At 37.2% G+C, this 23,845-nt stretch overlaps 1 protein-coding gene across 1 annotated transcript in view; it reads right to left on the minus strand.

The window, feature by feature from the left end:
• ephb2a (eph receptor B2a) overlaps window positions 1-23,790 on the minus strand; it is a 63,454-nt gene extending 39,664 nt beyond the window's left edge. The window contains exons 1-3 of the mRNA XM_084098046.1: window positions 23,656-23,790; window positions 9,287-9,351; window positions 8,293-8,977 (exon numbers count right to left, since the gene is read on the minus strand). Of these exons, the coding sequence (XP_083954172.1) occupies window positions 8,293-8,977; window positions 9,287-9,351; window positions 23,656-23,755 (850 nt within the window). The 5' untranslated portion in view covers window positions 23,756-23,790. The remainder of the gene's footprint in view (window positions 1-8,292; window positions 8,978-9,286; window positions 9,352-23,655) is intronic.
• Between the last annotated feature and the right edge of the window lie 55 nt (window positions 23,791-23,845).

Here is a 23,845-nt window from a genome sequence, read left to right on the forward strand (position 1 = left end):
CTGAAGGGCCTTTGATCAATGAGCCCCTTATCGATGACAACAGGACACCTGCTTCCCATCAAAGAGATGAGGGCCAGGCAGCTCCGGTGTGGACATCCAGCTCTCAGCATTGATTAACCCCATGCTCCAATGAAGCCTCATCTTTTATCTCCATACATGTTTCCTTTCTCTCAGAAGGAAAGAAAAGTGATTGTGGACAATTTGTACTCGCTTATAACAACACATTTAGTATTCGTACCGATTGGTATACCCCACAAAAGCACTTGTCAAAAAATTAAATTTATGGCAATGTTTTGACTTTGATGCAACAAGGAACACACTAAACTTCAGATTTGCCCTTATCATAAGTCCTATCATAACGTCTTTAGACACAAAGGTCAGCTCAAAAACAGTCCGCTTCAATGCACAGTCCAATACACGCAAAGCATTTCTGTCTCGAAAGCCTTTAAACAAACCATGTTGAATGCTGACATAAGCTAATGAAAAACGAGAAAGTGACATACCAAAAAAATTAGCAAGACACAAGGCACTTTCATTCAGTTGCATCATAAAAATCTTACAATATTTTAACTAAATAAGCTCAGATATGGCATGGTTGCATTTGAACTATGAAAAACTATTATATAACCTAAAATCAACCTAATAATTATTTGGGATGTGCGCAACAACTAATTTCATTAACGTTTACAGAAACTTTGCAACGACTAGTCTAAACCTATTAATATTAACGTTACTATAATGTTAAAAAAATTAGGGCTGTACTGTCCTAGTCGATTAGTCGATTAGTTGGTCGATACATTCTGGTTCGACCAAAATTCTGATTGGTCGATTTTCTGCCGCGTTTATTTCATCAGTTTTGCCGCGCTGAGGCGCGCTCATTTCATCAGGTGGAAAGCACTAACTGCTAATGGGGGTGTTTTCAGAGTACCCTTGTTTCACTGTAACAGTCTGTCTTCAAAACACCCCCCTTGTTTTCACCTTTTTTTGGATTAGTTCAACCCAAGAGAGAGCGTCAAGCATAGAAGGTTTGATGCTGAATATTATTTATTTAATTGTGAGAGCGTTTAATAGTCAGTCCTCTTCTAACATGTCAACAACAAAGAAATCGACAGTGTGGCAGCATTTTGTTAAAATTGATAACAGGAAAAAGGTCGAATGCAAAGTTTGCAAGCAACAGTTTTCCACAGCTTGACGACAAACATGACATATCATCTAAAAGTGGTAAGCTCATTTGTCTGCGTTAGCTTGCCCTGTCTGTTTTGAGTAGGCTATGAACATATCAGAATTTGCATATTTCAATGTTTTAGTGTGATAACCTAACTTTTTTATTTTTTATTTGGAGCCTAATGCGCAATTGCGCTGTGCTGTTGCGTTAGTTTTGAGCCTAGGATGCTTTATTTTTCAGTTATGCACTTTATTTCGTTTCTGCTCTTGATCTGGTTTGTTTAATAAATATATATTTTTTTTTATTAAAGTGGACGTGCCTTTTGTATTTATTAAGAGTAAAAGCTTTAAGTTAATAGTCTATTCGTGTCTCAGCTGCGAAGCTGAGCTCATGTTCAGCCTCGCTCGGTGCGAGGACATGCACGGTGAAATGATAGTGTCTGACAGTTATAACTTATTATTATAACATATGACAAAAAATATTGTCTAAATTATGTTGCATATTCCTCAACAGTTCTTGTGATGATATCACTAGTTGACAACATAGTACTATTTTCGGAAATCATAAGCTATGATATTGCGCAGGTGCACGTGATGCAGCGCTGTCAGAGCTGACAGACTCGAATGTCAGACTCATTTCAGTGCAAAATAATTAGGTCAAAAACGATTTAATATACTGCAAATAGCCTACTAGTTGTTTATGTTTATTTATAATTCATTTAGGCGGACAACAAGGCTACCAAGTACTGCGCACAGTGCGCATCTAATTAATTTAACGTTTTTTTTCTAACGTCATTTTTAGTCGATTTTAGTCGATTTTTAGTCGAAAATTTCAGGACTTCAGTCGACCAAGATTTTCTTTGGTTGAGTACAGCCCTAAAAAAAATATATATTTATTTTCAGAGTGTCAGGCCCTGTTTGGTACTATATTCATGGAAAGTGCCATATCTATAGGAGGCCTTCACACAGGGTGTGAAGTCATGGAAATCACACTTCAATAATACCTGCAAGTAGCGTATAATTGCAGCACTTTCACGTTGAACATAACAGTATAAGTATTACTTAGGAAAAGTCAGAATGCATGTGTCAAGACTTGAAATTCAGGGTTTATATTTAAAATAAATGGAATATCAGAGCGGATCGGTTTTTCACAGCAAGGAGAAAGATCAAAGAGCTGATGCAAGTCTGGCCTGGTAGGACAATCAATAACAATCATCATCAGAAGCATAACTACTGATCCAGCTCTTGTTGCAAGTCAGTTGCTCTTCTGACTTGAAACTTGTGATTCTGCATCTCAGAAGCTGCAGTGTCTATCATAGAAAAACCAAAATGACACGAAAACATGAAATCTCACCACACAATAAAAACGTAACCATCTTATTATTATCGGTTGCATTCTCAGCTAATCAAAAAAGGCAGTGAAGAGATCAGATGGTCTCCACCGGTCAACATGTTAATATCAATGTTTTGTGAGATGTGGAATGAGGAGGCAATCCAAACAAATCCTCAATAATCCATTGTATGACAGAAAGCAAAAAGCTGCGGATTAATGGCCCGGCCTTGCATGACCACTTAACCTTCTTTAGAAGCCTAAGGGCAATTTGTCATTGTGCAACTAAAATATGCAGATATTGTGTGCATATGTGGGGTTTGCGATGTATACTGTGCTTTTCTTCTGCACAGACAAATAGCAAACTGATTTGATTTCTGTATAGCCTGACTGCAGTCTCTTTACATTCAATGCTGCGGTGAAACAAATTGAAATACATCCAGTGTCACAGGAACAAATAAGGTTGCAGACGACCTCCCTGCAGCAATGTGCTGCTGAGATTGGATTAGAGAGCTGTACCTGATAAAGTCAGTCCAGGAGACAGGCTCCAGCACCCTTCTTTACTGCCATGCCGAATAACACGGTTCATCTTGGGACTTTCCAGACCCCACATCCACGGTGAAGTCTCACTGCCATATATAATTACATCCAGACACATACAATACCCTTTGTCACAGTGAATGTGTCATATGCCTGATATTCTAGAACCATTTCTAATGTGAGGACATTGAAGCAGCATAAGTGATCTATTGTACTGTTCTCGCTATAGGGCTGGGTGTTGATATAGATTTCTCTTTTCGATTCAGTTTTGTTATTGTTAACTAAAACTTTTTTTTTTTTATCATAATTTTAAAATAAAGGCTAAAATAAAATACAAATATAAAAATTAGACTTTGCATTAGTCTTTTTTAGACCTTAAACTTTAACTTAAATGTGAAATGTTGCCTTGGCACCTAACTAGCATCTTTCTTTGAGTTGAAGTAAAATAGCTGAAACTTAAATAAAAGCTAAATAAAAATACATAAAATTACTAAAACGTAAGCTAAAATTACATCATATAAATAATACTAAAATAACACAGGCTCGATTTAAAACTTATTCAATTGACTTGGTTATATTTCAGTTAAAATGTCCATTTTGCTTTACATAAGATATATTCTCTCAGCAAAATGTGCCAATGCACAATTATACAAGGCAGAGTTTCAGACCGGTGACTTTTTTTGAACAAGGGATGAGCTAAAGTTGTAACAGCTACACACTTGGTTTAAAAGTTTCCACACATGCTAGCATGACAAAACTTAATGTATATTTACAAGCTGCAATTACATCACTATATTATATAGAGAAAAAAATACTCCATTTAACCATAGCTAAAGTAAAATTTCAGACATGAAAAGTGAGACGTAAAAAAAAAGACATGATAATCGTAATCGAATTAAATCGTGAGACCTGTGAAGATTCACACCCATAGTCCCACGGGAGTGCATGTCTCTACTACATATTGGTCACACTGTATGCTCCTGACTCACTACAAAGAACCGCCTCATAAGAGTCATTTGAAGAGTCATTTGTTCGTGAATCATCACAGACTGGTCACACTCTATGCTTCTGATCACTACAAAGAACCGCCTCATAAGAGTCATTTGAAAAGTCATTTGTTCGTGAATCATCCTAGACTGGTCACACTGTATGCATCTGATTCACAAAAAAACCGCCTCAGAGTCATTTGTTTGAGAATCTGTTGTTTTGCTGGTTGTACTGTATGCTCTTGATTCACTAAAAACTAATAAGAGTTATTTGTTTTAATCAAAATACACCAGAAAAGCCAGTTATCCAACAAATGAAACTTATAATTACCCAAAAAATAAAATAATTCCCATTCATAGCTCTCTGTATATGTTAGAAAATAACTAGAGTCATAAAGGTTGAGGAAACCGAGGAAGAGACAGACACTGTGACCCCCATGTGCAAAAAAAACCCCAGTGTGTTGGTAAATTATGATAGTGACCATCTGAACACATTATCCAGCTAGTAAACACATGAAACAAGAGCTTTTAAATAGCGGCAGCATTGCACAAAGGTCACCAAGCAGCCTTCAACCGTGACTGTGAAAGATTAAAAGATAGATACAACATTCCTGTGGACACTCATTGCAGGACTTAGTGGATCTAACTCTTCAGATACATGACATTTACATAATAAAGAATATACAGCCTTGATTAACTGTAAGCTTTTAGCTTTGAGGTTACTCCAATAAATCAAAAATTGAGGTTTAGGGCCTAAGGTACTCCCTAGATAATAAAATATCATATTCAAAGATAACAAGATAACAAAAACATTACTTCTAATTGAAAGGTCAACAAACGCACATTGTGGCTGTCCGTGGAGGAATGTATTGATTGGCCATAGCACAATATAAGCAAAAACAGCCGACATTCATCTTGTTTCAAGACACAGGCGGGTTTGGCTTGAGGGATTGGCCACAGTCCAGCTCCATACAGTAGAGGTAATTCATCTGCTGCCAACATTTATTTATAATTTATAATCATTAAATGTTAAAACAAGCAGAGACTGTACATGAGGTCTATGTAATTACTTATGAAATGCAATCTAGAAGGCCAGTCAATAATATCCATCACAAACCACATCTGAATGACAGCGAGAGGGCTGAAGAACATCTCGAGAGAAGCACAGAGAGGGTCAGAAGGTCAGTTGGATTAACTGAATTAGTGCTACCACTAAAATTACTTGAGGTGTGGGTGAGTCTCAGTACTTGGCTGTGGAGAGGAGAGGCGTTCCTGGCACAATACATATGTAAATTCTATTTCACAAGCTGTTCCTGTACTTTCTTTCATAAGGATGGTTAGTCATGTTTCAATATGGTAAATAGGCCTATAAAACAGGACTCAACAATAAGAATGACCCGATGGCCCAGGGCTTGTGTGAGAGAGTTTTTGGTCAGTTTAATTTATAGTTATTCTTGCCCCAAAGACCTAACACATTTTTAATTGGTGTTTTTTTTTTTGGTAACAAAAAAAAAACGAATTTATTAGTGCTGTCAACTGATTAAAAAGTTCATTTTTAATGAACTTAAAAATGTTAAGTTTGAAATGTTAAAAATGAACTTAAAGTTCAGCTTTCATTGATAAAAGCTATACATTTTAACATTTATTAGGCTTTAAAAAAATACATAACTTTTAATTTAAGTAAACTTCAAACAATCTTCACATAAACCCCTTGTAATAAATGTCACCCGTGCCCTTCAATATATCATAGCTCAATTTTTTCTATTGGCCCAGTCAGACCAGTTCAGATTTTTACCCGCCCTGTCAAAATGCAAAACTTTTTTTTTGACCCATTTAACGTAAACAGTGCTTTAAGATTTTAGGTAGGTCTAACAGATAGGATATATACAGAAATTTAATAAAGTTATCAAACACTTCACAGTCTTCACTGCATAAATTATAAATTAAATATAGATGAATCCTTATTAAAGCTACAAAAGTTATTCAGTCAAGAGCAGTGAGTGTGATTTTCTCTACTGGCTTAAGTTAGCAGACACAAATCCTTACTGTTGAGCAAATTCAGTAAAGATGCATTTATTTATTTTTTTGTTATTTATTTCATTAAAAATTGTATTTAGTTTATTTAAAACCAATTACATTAAAAAAATATTTAACAAAACATTATTTGATTAATGTGGTGGGGCCAAGAAAAGTAAAACTATGGCCTAAGTCCAACTATCCAGCAGACAAAAATCCTTATTGTTAAGCACTGTGCGGCTTTAAAAAACACACCGCCACTGAGATGAAATCACTCACAAAGTGCTTTTGAAGTTGCATTGACCGGAAGCATGCAGTGCTGTGCCATTGTACCAGTATAACATTACAGTATAAGAGAATTACATGTCAAGCCTGCTATCAATTAGACCATTATGTCTCTACTTGGCTTTAATGAGCATAGCTACTGAATATTTCCTTTAGAGACAGAAAATGGAACTCATAAATCCATTTGTCTACATGCAGCCCTTGGTTAACAACCACAGGGGGATTCATTAGTTGTGCTTGATTTCTGAATGGACTCGCCAGGGAGAGCAGCGTCTAAGCGTCCACACAGCTCCCCCTGCACACTCCAAATTAGTCAATTAGGAGTGTCATTAAAGTGGTGGCAGCGAGGAGGATTAACACCAGGGGAAATAAAAGAGATGGTCTGGCTTGTGCTCGCCCAGGATATTGCCGATTTCCATCCATCAGCTGCTCCAGATGGGGGGATATTAGTAATTTAGATTCTGTCAACGGTACCCAGGAGAACCCTGCCAAAATCATTCCCTGCTCTCCTTGAATGTAATCATATCTGCCGAGTGCTGAGAGAGGGTGAAAAAAACACACCTTTTTTCTACCCAAATCCCTCTATTCATTCCATCCTATCAAGGCAGCATTACAACTGACTGGAGGATTTCTATTCATTACGGCTCCCTTGTTCTCACAGACAGAGAGCTACTTCCTTGTAGAGTAATGCTAGAAAAACAAAATCTCATGTTATAAAAACAGTTTTAAGGGTCAGTGCTTGTGTGTGCATGAGCGTGTGTGGATTTAGCTTGAAATAACAATGCTTGTAACCAAAGAAATCCTCTGCACATGGATAGAAACAGGCAGGAGGACACAATGTCTTTCAACTAGCTTTCATAAGGATCAGGTCAGTGAATGTTTTGTACCTGCAGGGCAGCTCTCAATAGTAAGACTCAGTGACGTGTGTGTGTGTGTGTGTGTGTGTGTGTGCATTCAGGAAGGACATTAGGTCCTCCTTTTCCGTCATTGGATAAAATAATAATCAAAAAAGACTAATACAAAGATTATGCAAGCTTTTTCATAATTTGGCAATGTATCTGTATTTCATGGTGCTTTATGTGGGTGCAGAAATCTGAGGCTGAAGCTGAGGCTATTCATTATTTATTTAGCATTGCTGGCATCCGGCACTGTAAAAAATGTTTTGTCAGGCTACCTAAAAATGTAGTGTGTCATGTGGTAACATCTAAATCAACGCGACAACATCCCGTCACACAGACGAAAGTTATTTTTAAGGGTCAAATCTGCTAGAAATTGCTCATTTAAGTAACAACAGTTTTACTTTTTAGTGAGTCATTAAAACCCGACAAAGATGAGAATGGCAGCCTTAAATTATTAATTACTCAGCCTAATGTGGTTTCGAAACTCTCAAATTTTAATTATATCTATGCTAGACAAAAGGTTTTGTAAAATATATACATTTTCTTATATTTTATGTAGAGTCAAGCCCAAAAAAGTACATAATATGTAGTAATCTGTAGTACGACTCAATATCTTCTGGGTCTGGATTCACAAAGCATAAAGAAAAAATATCTTCTTAACTGCTATTTTCTTCTAATTTTTTAACTTAAGAATAAACCGAAGAATATTTTTTCTAAAAATATAACAAAAAATGATCATCTCTAAAGAATCTTCTTATCTTTTTTCCTTTTATTTTCTCTCCTTTTTTTCAGTGTTTGTTCTGGAGACAACACTTAAGAATTTTAATTCTTGAAAAGAATGTTAAAAAAAAAAAGTGATGCCAAGTGCTATCCTCCCGTCAAGCCAATAGTGTGTATGCAATAGTGTATGTATGATTTTTACTGTAGTCTGCCGGCAGCAAAAAAGATGTAGCCTTTGATGCGTTTTTCACCTGCGAATCTTCAGCAAGAACCACCAAACAATAATTTTTCTGTAATTTTCTAATTTTGTTAAATACCTAATAAGCAATACTGAATAAGCAACAAAACTCACCTTTACACACAGTCTCGTTGTCCACAGACTCGTACCCGGCCTTGCACACGCAACGCCCGATAGGTACCAGCCACTCCCCATCTCCATTGCAGTACAGTTTAATGGGTACATCCACTTCCTCTCCATTAGGTACACAAGTGCCTCGGGCGGACACCAGAGAGGTGCTCTCCGCCCCTGACAAGGTCTCCTGAAAGATGGCCCCATTCCGAATAATTCGGGGGCATTTGCGATAGAAGACCTTTACAGCGATGAGTGACATGCAGGCTCCGTAATCCTGAAAGGCCAAGTAGAAGCCATTACGGGACACCGGCCCAAAGCTGCGTACTTCCGTGTTAATCTTCATCATACCGACGCCCAGGTCCACCTGGGAGAAACTCTCATCGGCCGCAATGGTGTCCACCTTGACCCAAGGGTTCTCCATCCAGGCGGGATACACCTTGGTGGCTACATCAGAGTCTGATTCGAAGTAATACAGATTAAAAGTCTCCTTGCAAGAGCCAGGGACTTTCGGGATGCTGCTGCAGTCTCGCACGGAGAACTTCATCTCCACGTGGATCCGCTGGGCACCCTGCCGCCGGATGAATTTGGTGCGCACCCAGTTGTTCTGGCTGGCGTCGAAGACATTGCACACTTGGTAGGTGCGGATGGTGTTCATGTTCTCGTCGTAGCCACTCACCTCTTCCCACTGGAACCAAAGAACAGATAATGTTTGAATAAGCAATGTGTGCGGCTAATAGTAAAAGGATGTTTTTTTCGAGCTACTTGCATATGTATGAAACATTCGATTCTGGTTTCACACCATTACAGAAACATTATGACATCTAAGGTAAAAATGTGCAGAAGTGAGACAAACTGCATGGATTGCATTAAAAATAATCTAATTTGGAATTCTTTCAACTTCTATTTCGGTACCACATGAGACATGCTGAATTTGTGCACTGAATTATTCAGTTATGCTAGGTCTGATCATCTAAATTATTTCAATGAGACTCACCCCCAATGATGGATATATCATCCAGCCCAGCTCTGCCGTTGCCGTCGTGGAGTCCATCAAGACATCTGAAAAGAAATGCATACCAAAAACCTGTAAGTTTAAAATGCTACCGCTAAGAGCCCATTACCGCACGTTCAAGCATTTGTAAGGTCATTGTTCTTCAAGTCTCTTAACAGTAATTATGATGCATAATGGATAGCTTTTCTGAATGCTAAATGAAGGATGACTCACACTGTGAGATGCAGAATAACAGTTGCCCATTTCACAGCAGTAATAGCTCGCTATTTCTGACTCTTATTGTTAATCAAATGTTACAAATGGCTATTACTAGATTGGAAGGTGTCATCCATCACAGATGATAGATCACATCATGTTCTAACATCTGCTTCCCTTCATATCTAGTTCGTAATTGCCCTAGATGACAGAGAGTGCCTTTCTATTCAATATGGCAAGTAGGACAAAATAGTTTAGAAATATGACTCTGATCTGACATTTTCAATTATGTAGCTGGGAACAAGTGGTTTCTGCATATTGCCAGAATCAGTCAAATGAAACCCTAGGGTTTTTTTGTGCAAAAGATTTGTTGTACTGCTTTGGAGTTGACCTAAGGCCGGTGACACACTGGATGCGTGGCGTAAGCGTCTCAGCTGCGTGGCGTGTCCGTTTTTATTTCGGCTCCCATGTTAACAGGTTAGAGTTTGCACACTGCCTGCGTGACGCGCGGCTCAGGCGCGGCTTGAGCCGCGCGGAAAACGCGTGCATGCTAGAAATAGAACCGACGCCTATTTTTCACGCGACACGCAAGCGTATTGGAAGCGTTTCCATGCAAAATTGAATAGGAAAAGATGTTTCTATGTCATTTTGACACGAATACATATAAATACATGTCATTATGATGTTTGAAAGTGTCTAGGGTTTGACATAAATGCAAATATAAATGTAATTTAAAAAAATATTATCGATTTTCAAATACTGTCTGTCAATACAGAACGAAATATTCTATAGACTATTTTGACGTCAACACTGCCGACATTGTCTTTGCTGCTATATATTTATGTTTAACATGAAGTATAGGCCTTCCACAACTCTCTCCCCATATGTCGAATATATCACCAATGAGGCTTATCATATGTCACCTAGCAGCAGCAGCGCCGCGTCAGACACGCTTCTGGTGTGCAAAGACATGGAAAACGCCTCGCAAACGCCACGCAGCTGACACGCAACAGAAACGCCACGCTCACGCCACGCAGCCAGTGTGTCACCGGCCTAAGAAGGCAAAATGCAAATGTACAAATTAACAAATGCACTGATATTAAAAGTCTGCAACCACTAAGCAGAGGCTAAAATAAGATCAATACTAAAATAGCATGTCAAAATAAATTAATTTTTTAAATAAAAAATAAAAGTGAATTTAGGTACAGGTATCTCAACATTATTATGTACAGTTTGAAAAATTGATATTCATTTTGAAATTCAACATTTTGCCTAACAATGACTTCATCTAAATTTAAAAATTAATTTTTTAAAGCAAACATATTTATATCAACTGAAAAATAATAATAAAAAACTACCACTTCTTGACAAGTAAAGTTACCCACCCCTCCCTGCATATATAAGGGATAAATCCAAGTATGGGGAAAAAAACACTCCGGTTTCCAATCGAAACAGGAATTTAGGGCTGGACATCACTAGTGTTGTTCCTTCTCTTTTACATGCATGGCGAAATGGAGGCTTTAGTTAAAGTTACATCAGAGTCATGATTTGCTACTTGTTAGTTGGAGCTGGAGGAAGGTGGTATTGAGGGGCTGGACACTCATTTCTGAGGGCTTTTTACTGGACAAAAATCTATGCAGGATGAGTCATCGATAAGTCTGTATGTCAGCCAAAAATATATATTTTTCAGCATTAAGGAGCACACTTGCATACAGACAGCCTCAAAGCTAACAAATAAGAACTAAGTCGCAAAAACCACACTTCATGTGAACATCCCACAAGCCAATTGTCTGAAATATTCAGAATGGAGACAGGAATGTTTTTTCCCAAAAAAATATCTAGAAAAAATAGATTACAACCATCTGTCCAAGGCTGTAGTATGTATAGCTGTTTATTTCTTATGTATAAAAGAAATGTGATTGAGCACTTTTCATGTCTTGAGGGAGGATCACATATGGGGGTCCCGCCAGGTAATATGGGCCCAAGTCACAGCATCATTAACACATCCAGTGTGACACACGGACTCCCGGTGGCATTTATGAATCGGGATTTGGCAAGTGGCAAGAGGACTTCCTGAGATCGAAGCCAGAAGCCCCGTGACACACAATCCTGGGATCCCTGTTAAACACTAGCTCGATACAGCCTCAGCCATTAAGTGTCTCATTTATATTTCAGCAGCTTCTGCAGCTCAGGGGCAACCAAAGATATTTCTCCCAGGAACAGCACCATCGCTGTGTGTTTAGGTCAGTGAACGTGAGAATATGATGAGGCTGGGAGGAAAATACAAGAGGAAACAAACAATCCTCTTAGACTTTATAAGCTCATGGGTCAAACAAAAAAGAAAGAAAAAAAAAACACAAAACATGATTACTAATACAGCGTCATGCATTCCAGTAAAATATCCCTGCAACAAAATCATGAAAACCAGTAAGTTACAACTGTCTGTGCATTGAAAGAAAAAGTTGTAGCATTTCCCAGTACTTGGTGCACAGTTTAATCAAACCCCCACTCCATCTGTCCAGGCATTCATGCAATCTCTCTCCCTCTCTCTCTCTAAATATTTTAATGAAAAGTAGGGCAGCGGGAGCCCAAGTCCAGTACATATAATCCTTACAGGCTGCGCTACACTCTGTATGCCACACTGGATTAATCCCACGGGAAACATGGCGAGTCTTCACTGGATTTTAGGTCAGCGTGCCAAGGCACAACTTTCAGTCCCACATTTTTTATTTATTCATTTCATCACCCAGTTTGCACATGCTGAGCCATGCCAATGCGGTGAACAGAAGCACGCATCCCACATCCACAAAAGCTCATCAGTCTCACACAAAATCACTCTCTTTGTGACCTTATGCTATCCATGCTAAAGATTAAAAAAAAAAATAAATAAATGGCACAACATCATAGCAAGTAGGGAGGATTAAGTAATGTTGATTAAACGCACCAACATGATAAACATATTATCCTCCCTCTTGACGTTACTACGAGCGAGCCACAATATCAACAGTGAAATTTTAAGTGGATAAACTGGTACGGTAACACTGTTAGATGAAGTGATGTTTACTGAGCCTGCTCAGAGGCTGAGAAGATGAATACTTGAAATATTATTTGCTCTTGTGAAGGGGCTCTTGAGAAACTATGAGCTAGACTTAATGTTTTTTATGACTATAATGTTCCTTTGCATTTCCATACTATGGGACGTATGAGACTGCATAAAAGACCCACTTCTGGAACTCACTGAAATATAGGCTAGGACTCCAGATTGTGACTAAAACAGACAATAATTGTGACAATAATTTAAAAACTATAAGAAGGCTTTGTTTGTGTCTATATTCGGGATGCATGAAGCACTGGCCATAAAGTCACAAAACCAAGCAACTTTCTGTTGGTCAGTGTGGCAAATTCGCATGACCAACTTAAACCTGATGCAGAGTCTGCATGGGTATATCTTTCACCCTCATAGGAAATTCCAAATTGCACAGATTCCCATTGAAATGACTGTATTTTTGCCTGTGAAAATACGCAGAACAATGGTAAATGTGACAACACATTTAGCAGTTTAAATCAGACTCACAAAGGCAGTGAATCGAACTGTTCTCTTACTGAATCAAGAACCATTTTTTGATTACGCCGATTCAAAATGAACTGGGAACCGTTAATGTGATGTAGACTGTCAATGTCTTCTGTCTGTCTTTTTACAAAAGTGTAACTAAAAGATACATTTAGATTTATAACATACACATTACATTTGCGAATTTAAATGTATCTCTGTGAATCTTGATATTTCAAAAATATACATTTACAAAAATATTATAGGCTATTGTTTGCAATACGAGGTCCAATTGCAAGGATGAACCAACTGAAATGTACTTATTTTAGAGACAAACATAAATCAACACACAATTTATTTCATTTCTTTTCCCCAGAATATGGCTGAAATATTCTACAAAACTTATTTTGTTATTATTTTCTTAATCTTATTTATTTATTTATTTTGTCCAGAATCATGATATAGGCCTACATTCTCATTTCATGATGATTTTATTGTCCTGATCTCCAATGTTAGTTTTGTCTGTTTTATCCAGATGGAAGCACAAAGATTGCCCTTGAAACATACTGAAAAATTCATGTAGAGTTCATTAAAATCAAGCTTTGATCATACACGATATGCAAAAACAACCCCTCAAAAACTATGCAGATCCTTAAAGTATTACATTCCATTATATCAAATATCGCCAACACACGCACACATGAACGCTTGCAATACTGACATTATATATATATACTGCTTGTTATGTTACTGACAATGGGATCCATAAGTCTGAGACCACTTTAAAAAGGTGTGAGTCAAAATCTGATTTTAACCTGAAAATAAATTAGGGGGGATTGAAGGATGTTCTGACTTAAAATTAATAAGAAATATAGAAGCTTCTAGCTTGATCGTCACTAATCAAATAAATGTTACATTGATCATGAGACTCTTTTGTACAGATGGTCAGATGTTCTTCCATTAAAGCAAAAGCTGCTCTTTGGATCATGAGGGTCTACACAAACTTGTAGCTGCTGCTGTAATTAAAAAAAAAAAAAAAAATGTAAACATGATTATGCAACTGAAAAAGCATGTACTGTACACACCAGTACATGATGGATTCAAACAGTGTCGAATGTAATAGATATTCTAACTGATCAATAGCTTGAGCTTCCATGTCCTGGAATGAGCTGCTATGACAGAATGTGAATGTGTGAACTAGTGTGAGGACACGCTCAAAATTCAGCATCCAGAAAGACGACGGAGTGCATTGATCCTCTGTGCTCCAGATCTGTCAGTCAACCTGTGGGTGGGATGCTAAAACATTCACTAGACCACGGGGACCGCCGCAGTGTGTCTGACTGTGTAAATTCACAATTCATCTTCAAAAGAACAATAGCACCAGTCTGCACCAAAATGACAAGTCTGACATATAAAAGGAAGGAAATGGTTTTGTAATTTCACAGTATACTTAAAGGGATAGTTCACCCAAAAACAAATATTGTGTTGAAATTTTCTTATTCTTTATATTTTCATTATAAATATATATTATATTTAAATAAAATTTTCAGGGGGTGAACTACTATGCCTTTAAAGGGTTAGTTCACCCTAAAATGAAAATTATGTAATTAAAGGTAGGGTAAAAATCATATTTTCAGAGCAGCTAGCAATAGCGAGCTAGTTTTGAAAGCATGAGATTCCACCTTCCCATCAGAGTGTCTCCAAAGCCACTCCTTCTTCAAAACACATTCATGAATGCACAGCAGAGTTAGCAAAGTGTCACGTGACGAGAGACGTGTTAAAGGTGGAGTAATTGATATTTGTAATCACTTTTTGAAAGTTGGTCAGACCGACACAACAACAAACGTGTAGCCAATCAGCATTAGGGGGCGTATAACGGTGGAGGAAAGAGAATGAGCAAGAGGGAGATTTGAGGACTGTAGAAAGAGAGATGGCTGAGAGACATTACAAAAGAGAAAAGCTCATAAGAATATCACTGTAAAATTAAGGGTTATGATCAGGAAAGAGCTTTAGGACCCACATTAATATTAGAAAAGCTTTTCTGTGCTGGAGAGAGCTACGCGGGTTGGCATGAAAACAGACGCTGAGGTTCGAGAGCGACCCAGAGCAATGAAGAGAGGGGGAATGAAGATCAAAGCAATGAAGATCCTCTTGCTCATTCTCTTTGTTTGGGTTGATTTCAAATATCAACAATGTTCAGCAATGACTTTGAGAAATAACATACTGCACCTTTAAACTACCTCATGCACATACCATTACAATAATAATGAACATAAACAACAAAGAGCACTGATCTGTACTACATGACTGCTGCAGATTCATTTCGGCGTTGATAGTGTTGCCATTGAAACGCATAAATTGTCATGGGTTTCCATCTCTTCCAAATTACAGTAGTAAGTTATGCCGTATACGCAGCATAAGCTTGTTGTTTTGGTTCAGGAGGAACTGTAAAAGGTGTCTGCTGTTTGCCCCGCTCAGGTGACTGATATCTGTCTAACTCTGCATAGCATTAAACGCAACATACGTTGACAGGCAGGTAGAACATTGTATCATTGCATTCGGAACGAATGTGAAGAGACTTTCAACCAGCATAACAAAAAAATGCTTCTGGATCAAATCACCTACCCTGCCTTTAATTACTCCCCCTCAAGTCGTTCCAAAGCCATAAGACTTTCATTCATCTTCAGAACATATTAAGATATTTTTAATGAATTAAAATTTTATTTCTGTCTCTCCATTGACAGCTATGTAACTATTACTTTGATGATTCAAAAGTTCATAAAGAGATCGTAAAACTAATTCATATGAATTGAGTGGTTTAGTCCAAATTTTCTGAAGAGACACGGTCATTTTATATGATGAGCAGATTTAATTTAGGCTTTTATTCACATATAAACATTCATCAACGCATATATCAGTTATGGTAAACGGAAGCTCAAGCATGTTCGCTTGACATGCGAGAACCAATGAGGTTAATTCCCATGAATGACAACCTGTGTTACGCAGCACGTTTGAGCTTCTGCGAGAACCAATGAGGTTCATTCTCGTGTTACGCAGCACGTTTGAGCTTCTGCAAGAACCAATGAGGTTCATTCTCGTGTTACGCAGCACGTTTGAGCTTCTGCAAGAACCAATGAGGTTCATTCTCGTGTTACGCAGCACGTTTGAGCTTCAGCGAGAACCAATGAGGTTCATTCTCGTGTTACGCAGCACGTTTGAGCTTCTGCAAGAACCAATGAGGTTCATTCTCGTGTTACGCAGCACGTTTGAGCTTCTGCAAGAACCAATGAGGTTCATTCTCATGTTACGCAGCACGTTTGAGCTTCTGCAAGAACCAATGAGGTTCATTCTCGTGTTACGCAGCACGTTTGAGCTTCAGCGAGAACCAATGAGGTTCATTCTCGTGTTACGCTGCATGTTTGAGCTTCAGTGAGAACCAATGAGTTGTCATTTGATCTCATGTGAGTGACAGATTGTCCTGCCCTTGTTCCAGTAAACACATTATTAAAGAAGAGAAGGATGTTATGTTTTGATTAAAGATTATGAGGGCACATTAAATAAAAAATAATAATGTCATGCACGGATAAATAATTAATAAATACTGCAATATTCCATAAAAAAAATAAGGATAGTACATTTTTATCTCATGGTTACTTTAAGAAATCAAGCAAGCATGTTCCTCCTAAATCCATTGTTGGATACACAATTGGGATTTGCTGACCTACAAAAGCTATTGATGAAAGATGTATGTGGCAGTGGCAGTAAAGCATGCGCTGTGGTCCAACAAGAGATTTGTCTCACTCTGTTATGTCAGGATTTCGAGCAGACATCAGGGGAACGTTTTGCCCATAAACCCCTCCACATATCTCAGCTGTGTGACTGTCTAACATTTGCAGACAGGAGCCAAATGTGATGGCGCTGAATGAGCAGTGGGTCAGTGGAGCAGCCTGCTCACAGTTTACAGACCCAACACTAATCCCCTGCTTTCCCAATTTACAACTCTCATCTCCATGGCGATGTGGGCCAAGAGCCGAAAAAGCACCCTGAAGCAGACCACTCTGAGTCTGAACACTCGCATTTGGAGGCCAAAATTAACCACACATGCCAATGACGAGACAATTTACATGCCATGGAGGTATACATTTTGCAGTATTACTTAGAAAAATAGATTTTTATCCCTGCAATGATGAGATTATTTGTAACAAACAGCAGATTCTCTGTGTTACCCGAGAAGAGTCCGTTTACATTTCTCTGTGATCTTGATCTGCATTTCGTTTTTGGATGCATATTAATGCGTTGTACATTACACATATTTGATCAGAAAGATTTCTGTATAACTAAATTTTTCTAGATGAACATGATTGTCACTGAATAAAGAGATCAGAAGTCATGATAGATTTAGTTTTAGACGGTCGATTAGCGAGGATTAGATTATCATTCTTACAATCCTGCACATGTAATTTTGCAGTGTTCAATAAAGTTACAGGCTAACTGCCAAGTTCAATATACAGGGCAAACCCAATTTTTTTATATGAGCTTTTTGAAGTTCAATATTTTATGTCAGCTCTCTGTGGAATAAGGGCACTTCTGCTCTGACGACAAAACCACTGCATATTAGCTGCAGCTGACTTCTGTTACTATTGAGGATATTATGATTATGCAATACCAGCTCATTATCTGGGATGTCCTTTCTTAATCATTTATTGCTTGCTTTGGGACATTCAATGCATGGAAATTAAGGGAGACAACAATTAAGTTTACACAAATCAAAATTATACATTGAACACTGTCCTGATGCAAATTCTCTCCATTTAGAAAATCAAGTAACAAAAACAGAACAAAGTTGAAAATGATTCCACATGGTTCCAGTTGAGAAGGTTTTGACTTAAGACTGATGATCACTCAACAATCCATTTGCAAATCAAATCCTCGGTGGATATCAAGTAAATTAGCAGCTTCAGGCTATGAGAGCAAATTAACTTTTCATCTGATTTTTAATCACTTTGAATAGAGATTCTTTAGCTCCGGGATCGCTCTTCTCTTTTCATTAAGTTCACCTCGGAATGCATAGCTTCTGGGTCAATACAATTTATATTGAGATTCTTTTTCGAAAAAGAAAATATCAGTTTAGCAGCAGCACAGTCCATTAGACACCTGTGAGCAGTGACTGAGCCAGGTTTTAAACCTATTAAGTTCAGGGGCTGAATTATATTGCACTTACAGCACTGTACTGGCATAAAAACATTTACTCTTGGGTGGCATACAGACCAGACTGGTGTGAAATGCTTAATGCACCATATGATCCTATATATCTTCATAAAAACAAGCACAAACAAAATGGTCCATAATATATCTTCATCAAATAAGCAACAATACAATGCAGAATAAAGCCATGTGCTCAAATAAACCTACATCAGGTAAGCACAAAAGAAATGACTGGACTCAATTTATCAGTGTTAGCTGTACTTGGGCTAATGAAAAATACAAAAGTCCATAATACAAGTAGAGGAAATATCTTAAAATATAAGTTAGTATTTTCAAATTTTTTGCTAAAATACTTACGGTTTTCATTCGGTTAATGAGGCTTTTCTTTATTATATCAGGACATTTGGATCGCACTGACATTTTTACTTTATGGCCACAAAAAATATTACAATTATAAGTCAATGAAATGAATAACATGCTCATCATAGAACAGACTTATTTAGGTCATTGTATGTATAAATCACATTTTGATGTATTTTTTGGATAAGTTAATAGATCTTGGCAAAAATAAATAAAGTAAGTCATGTTTTTGATCCAACTGTGTGCACACAACTATGAGGAATATGATACTGTCCTTGTGCTACTTATTTCCTCATCCTAAACATCAAAAACTTTCATAAAGTGGAAGGGTTGCTACTTTAAACTCTTTTCTGCTTTCTCCCATGCACTGACCACTGTACACTGCTTGTGCTCTCCATTTAAAAAATGAACCATGTCTGCCCACGCATATGTGGTAGTTAGAGAGCTATTGCTCCTCGATAACAGCTGACACGTTGACATTTTGTTAGATGAGATCCTGAGTGTTTACTCATACAAATTTGTTTTGTACCCTCATTTCTGCACTCAAAAATAGCATGGATTTAAATCAATATGACAGCGCATCAAACTGGCCAATAATTAACATTAAGAGGACAAACCATTTCACCTCATTTTATTCAAAATGATCACTCAACAAGACAGAGAGACAGATGGAAAATGAAATTGTCAAGCAGATGGCAAGTCCCTCTTGGATACCTGATAATTTCACCATTTTGACCCTCTCAAAAGCCCGTGGACAAAATCTTGTCATTTCATGAGAGGCCATATGGAAACAACTCCCAGTTTCACATCACTCATTTATTCATTGATTCAGAGACAGTTGTCTGTCGTTCTGCAAAGCTGACGGGCCACAGAGTCGACTGTGTCTGGCACGACTGAAATTGGTCAGGTTTGCCGTGCTTATGTAAAGGCTCGGAAAGATGTCGCAGATGCCAGAGGCAGGTCTTGCTCCTAATAAAAGGACCGGGGAGTGCAGCAAGTACAGAGGTCTGCATGACAAACGTCACATGGACCCTGCGCGCATACATGTCACGTGATCGAACGATTGAAAACAGGATTCTAGGATACACGGCTGCTGTTTTAGTATGGAAACAAAAAAGTTGGTGGTTGCATTTCTCTGATTAAGGATGGAAAGTAAAAAAATCTCTCACATCTAAAAGGGCCAATGACATATAAGTGGGAAAAAAATCTTACAAAATTTATTTTGTAAAAAAAACAAAAACAAAATGAATTTGTGTGTTAATATTTCATATGGCTTTTAAAACCTTTTATATTACTTGCAAAGAAAAGTGTATAAAAATGTATGCAAAACATGTGACGTAACATCATATAAAAAGTAAATAACATTTCACCTTCTCTAGAGATATATAACGGCCCGCTAAACCTATTATATTCTGCTCAATTTTAACACATTTGCTTACAGATTAGGATGTTAACCCAAACCAGGAGAGGTTGTAGTAGGATATGCGTAGGATATGCGCGCTAATGTGCACGTTCACCAAAATTAGCAAAAAGAAAAGAAAAATTGACAATAAAATCTGTTTTCCAGTCACGATGTAGGCTAATTAAAAAACTGAAACGTTTTTCCTTCGCATTTTTCGCATACAGACGACAACATAGTCAAAACGATCCCTGTTCACACGGATCCACGAAAATGACTAAAAATGCTGTGTATTATGCATGCCAGGCCAGTAGGTGGCGATGACACTTTGTAAAGAAAATCTACGCGCTTATAGACTGAACACGTAATACACGTGTGCATGACGTCACAGTTTTCAGAATTTAGCGTTTTTGTTGTTTACACTACGACAATAAAGGTATGGTTTTCAAAAACTTGCACTTTGAAACTCATTTTCACAAAAGTTTGTGTTTTGAATGACAAACAAAAAATCCATTTTTAGTTGAAAACTGTGTTGTGTAAAAAGCCCCTGAGAAAAGCCTTTTTGATTGTGGGAATGTTGTCTGAACTGAATGGTAAATGCATGTGTTTGGGGGGGTGCTCTATATGGAAATAATGCACTGAATTGTTTTGTTCTTATATTTAGCTATTGTTGAAAAATAATGTTATTTTCATTCATGATAATGTGTGGATTTTGGTAATAACATTTGGAACTATTTTTCTGAGTAAGCAATTTTGAACTGTTCTCTGAGGGTGGGTTAAGAATGTTCTGTCAAATATAGGATCTTAGAGGCAATGCAACTGAGATATTTACATTTGCTGGCCAACTGTCAATGAAGTTTCCATTTGAATTTGCATAATTCAATTTGCATAATTTCCCCTTGAATTATCACATCCCTGCCCTACACTTTGTGTGAAAGTACTTCTTAATCATTGTTTTTTACAATAGTTATTTATTTATTACATTTGTTTCCAGGTAACAATTGTGTGCAGTGTTATTTTAGTATCACTGAGAGACTATATCAAGTTTTAGTACTTTTGTTGTGTGTTTCTTAATTTTTTAAATGTCAATACAGTTTTTATTTTTTATTTCAGTTTTAGTGATTTAAATTCATCAAGTTAAACTAAATTAAAATGTGAAATGTTTCCTCAGCATCAAACAATAAAATACGTTGTTTTTTTTAATGCAGATATAACAAAAATGTATGTACTTCATTTTAGTTAGCGTTTATTTTATTTCCAGTTACTGATTTTTTTTTATGTTTTTAGTTTAAAAACATAAAAAAAATATTAATATAATAATAAAGTTGATTAACATTAATGTTGAGTAACATCAAATGACATTTTGCAACCTGAACGAACCTTGAAGATGAGTTAAACAAAAACCGATATCAAAAAAAAAAACTTGTAGTGACACTCCCAGTATGGGTCAGAATCAGATTCACTCGTACATTCTGTGAAAATTACAAACAGTGTATTTCTGACAAAACAAACAGCCACTGATGCATTGCTACTTTAATTTATGCACACTACTTTCTCTACAAAAGCTTAGGGGGTCGGCTTTCCCAGCACAGTTCTGTCATTAAAGCTTGCAACATGATTGAAAGAACAAAACAGAACAGGAGCTTAAGTGGCAGTCCAGCCATGTATTTTCTTCACATTACAGAAAATCATTTACTCGCTGCCGCTGGGCAAATGAAGAACCCAACAATTAAAATTGAAACAGGACTGATTCATTAGATTAGTCAAAGCGGGGTCTAATTTACAGACATCCTCACTTACTTGAGGAAATTTCCGTGTCCTTATTCGCAACCTAAGTCATGCGTGTCTCAGTGCTGTAAACAATTATTATACAGATCTGTATCTGCTCTGAGGTGTAATGAATGAGCTTTTACTCCTCACATACATCACAGACCAGACCAAACCAACAGAAATGGACGGTGTGATTTCAGGCTATGGCTAAGCTTCATGTATGCATTGTTTATAGCTTATCACTATAAACAGATGGTTTATCATCAGAACAACATACTAGACAAAGCAAAACTCTCATCTGATGTTCCACAGAGAAATTTCCATCCCAGTAGGTAATAAATAAGAATGAATAACTACACTCTTAAAAATTAAGATTCTTTATTGCCATCTTTGGCAACCTTTAACAACCCCCATGGATGACTTAACAACATGTACTTACTGTATAGGGTTAGGTTAGCATTAGGGTTTGGTTGTGGGTTAGTTGCATGTAGTTATGCATAATTTACTGTTATTACTATGGTAAGTTCATGTAGCCTATCATATGTTGGTTATTTACCTTATAATGAAGGTTATTTAGATTATTAAAATATTCTTTAGGCTAAAGAAATTGGTTCTTTTTAGAAACAAAAAATGGATCTTCTATGGCACTGCTGTGAAAACTCTGTTTTGGAACCTTCCGTTTTAATATAATAGTAGCAATATAATAAGACTAATCAAGAATAAGATGATGATATCATCAATAAAATCATGCTCAAACGAAATGCATAACTACTGTAATGTTTCTCCTCCCATGTCCTGTTGCAACAGGTCCATCATACCAAAGAGGACCAACTCCAGGATATAATGGGCAGGAAGAACTTTAAGCAGCACATTGATTCACTCTATTTAACACAATTTCTAATGAGAATCTAAATTTCTAAGAGGACATATGCAGACATAATTTTGTCCTTTTTTCTAAATATATTAAAGACAGACTTCACTATCTTGGAGTTTAAAAAGAGATCCTTGCAGCTCTCCTGAAGGTTTCGGGTGGTGATGAGGTGCTGATGCAGATTTGAGACAATGGCCCACGTGTACTCACAGACAGACTGGAGCATGACAGACAAAAATGTACTATATTGCTTGGTAACATACTAAAGGTATTTTTTAAGATATTTTCAGTTTCAACCCTACTCCATTCTTCTCAAAACCCATAGACAGCATTTAGGGGCACCTACTTCCATTTGTACTTGTAATAAATGAAAAAGCTCTCTAGGTTTGAGCCTACACATTTTCAAATGTTATTGAAGATGTATCATTCTCTGAGACATACACAGAGACTCGATAATGCAGCTTAAAGAGACATAATTTACACCCTTGTGTTGTTACACTTTCTTTTTTCTGTGGAACACAAGAGAAGATGTAATGCAGAATGAGCCTCAGTCACCATTCACTCTCATTGGAAAAGGTGCAATGAAAGTGAATGGAACAGACTGCCTAACATCATCTTTTGTGTTACACAGAAAGGAAGAAAGTCATGCAGGTTTGGAATAACATGAGGGAGAGTAAATTAAGACAGAATTTTCATTTTTGGGTGAAAAATCGCTTAAACTTTTTCTCTGATTGAACAGTTTGTATTGATTGTAAACGGAGTATAACAGTTGACCAAGGGAAAGCCATCAGACAGACAGTTGCAGTGCACCTGTTTTCGGTGCACTTTACTGAAAACGGAAGACTTTAAATTGAGATAATATGACATGACTGTAAAACACTAACATCAGCGCCTTTCTTTAAATAATTATCTTAATTCGATCAATATCGTCAGTGTGATGTAGCGTAAAAAGTAACAGACATTTCAAAGCACACACGCTTGACACAGACACATGCTCTTACCTTCAACAGCCCACACAATCCGTATTATCCATAACAAACGAATTATATCCATAATTGCCGTAAATTTGGGCATTTTACTGTAAAGACCCAGAATATTCATTGAAAACTTGTCCGGCAGGCCATCTGTGAACACACTATGAATACAAGCTCTCGAATAAACCCCATCGGTCTGGAAGAACTAAAGCAAGTT

Source organism: Abramis brama (genome assembly GCF_963993115.1).
Source record: "Abramis brama genome assembly, chromosome: 22".
Lineage (NCBI taxonomy): Eukaryota > Metazoa > Chordata > Actinopteri > Cypriniformes > Leuciscidae > Abramis > Abramis brama.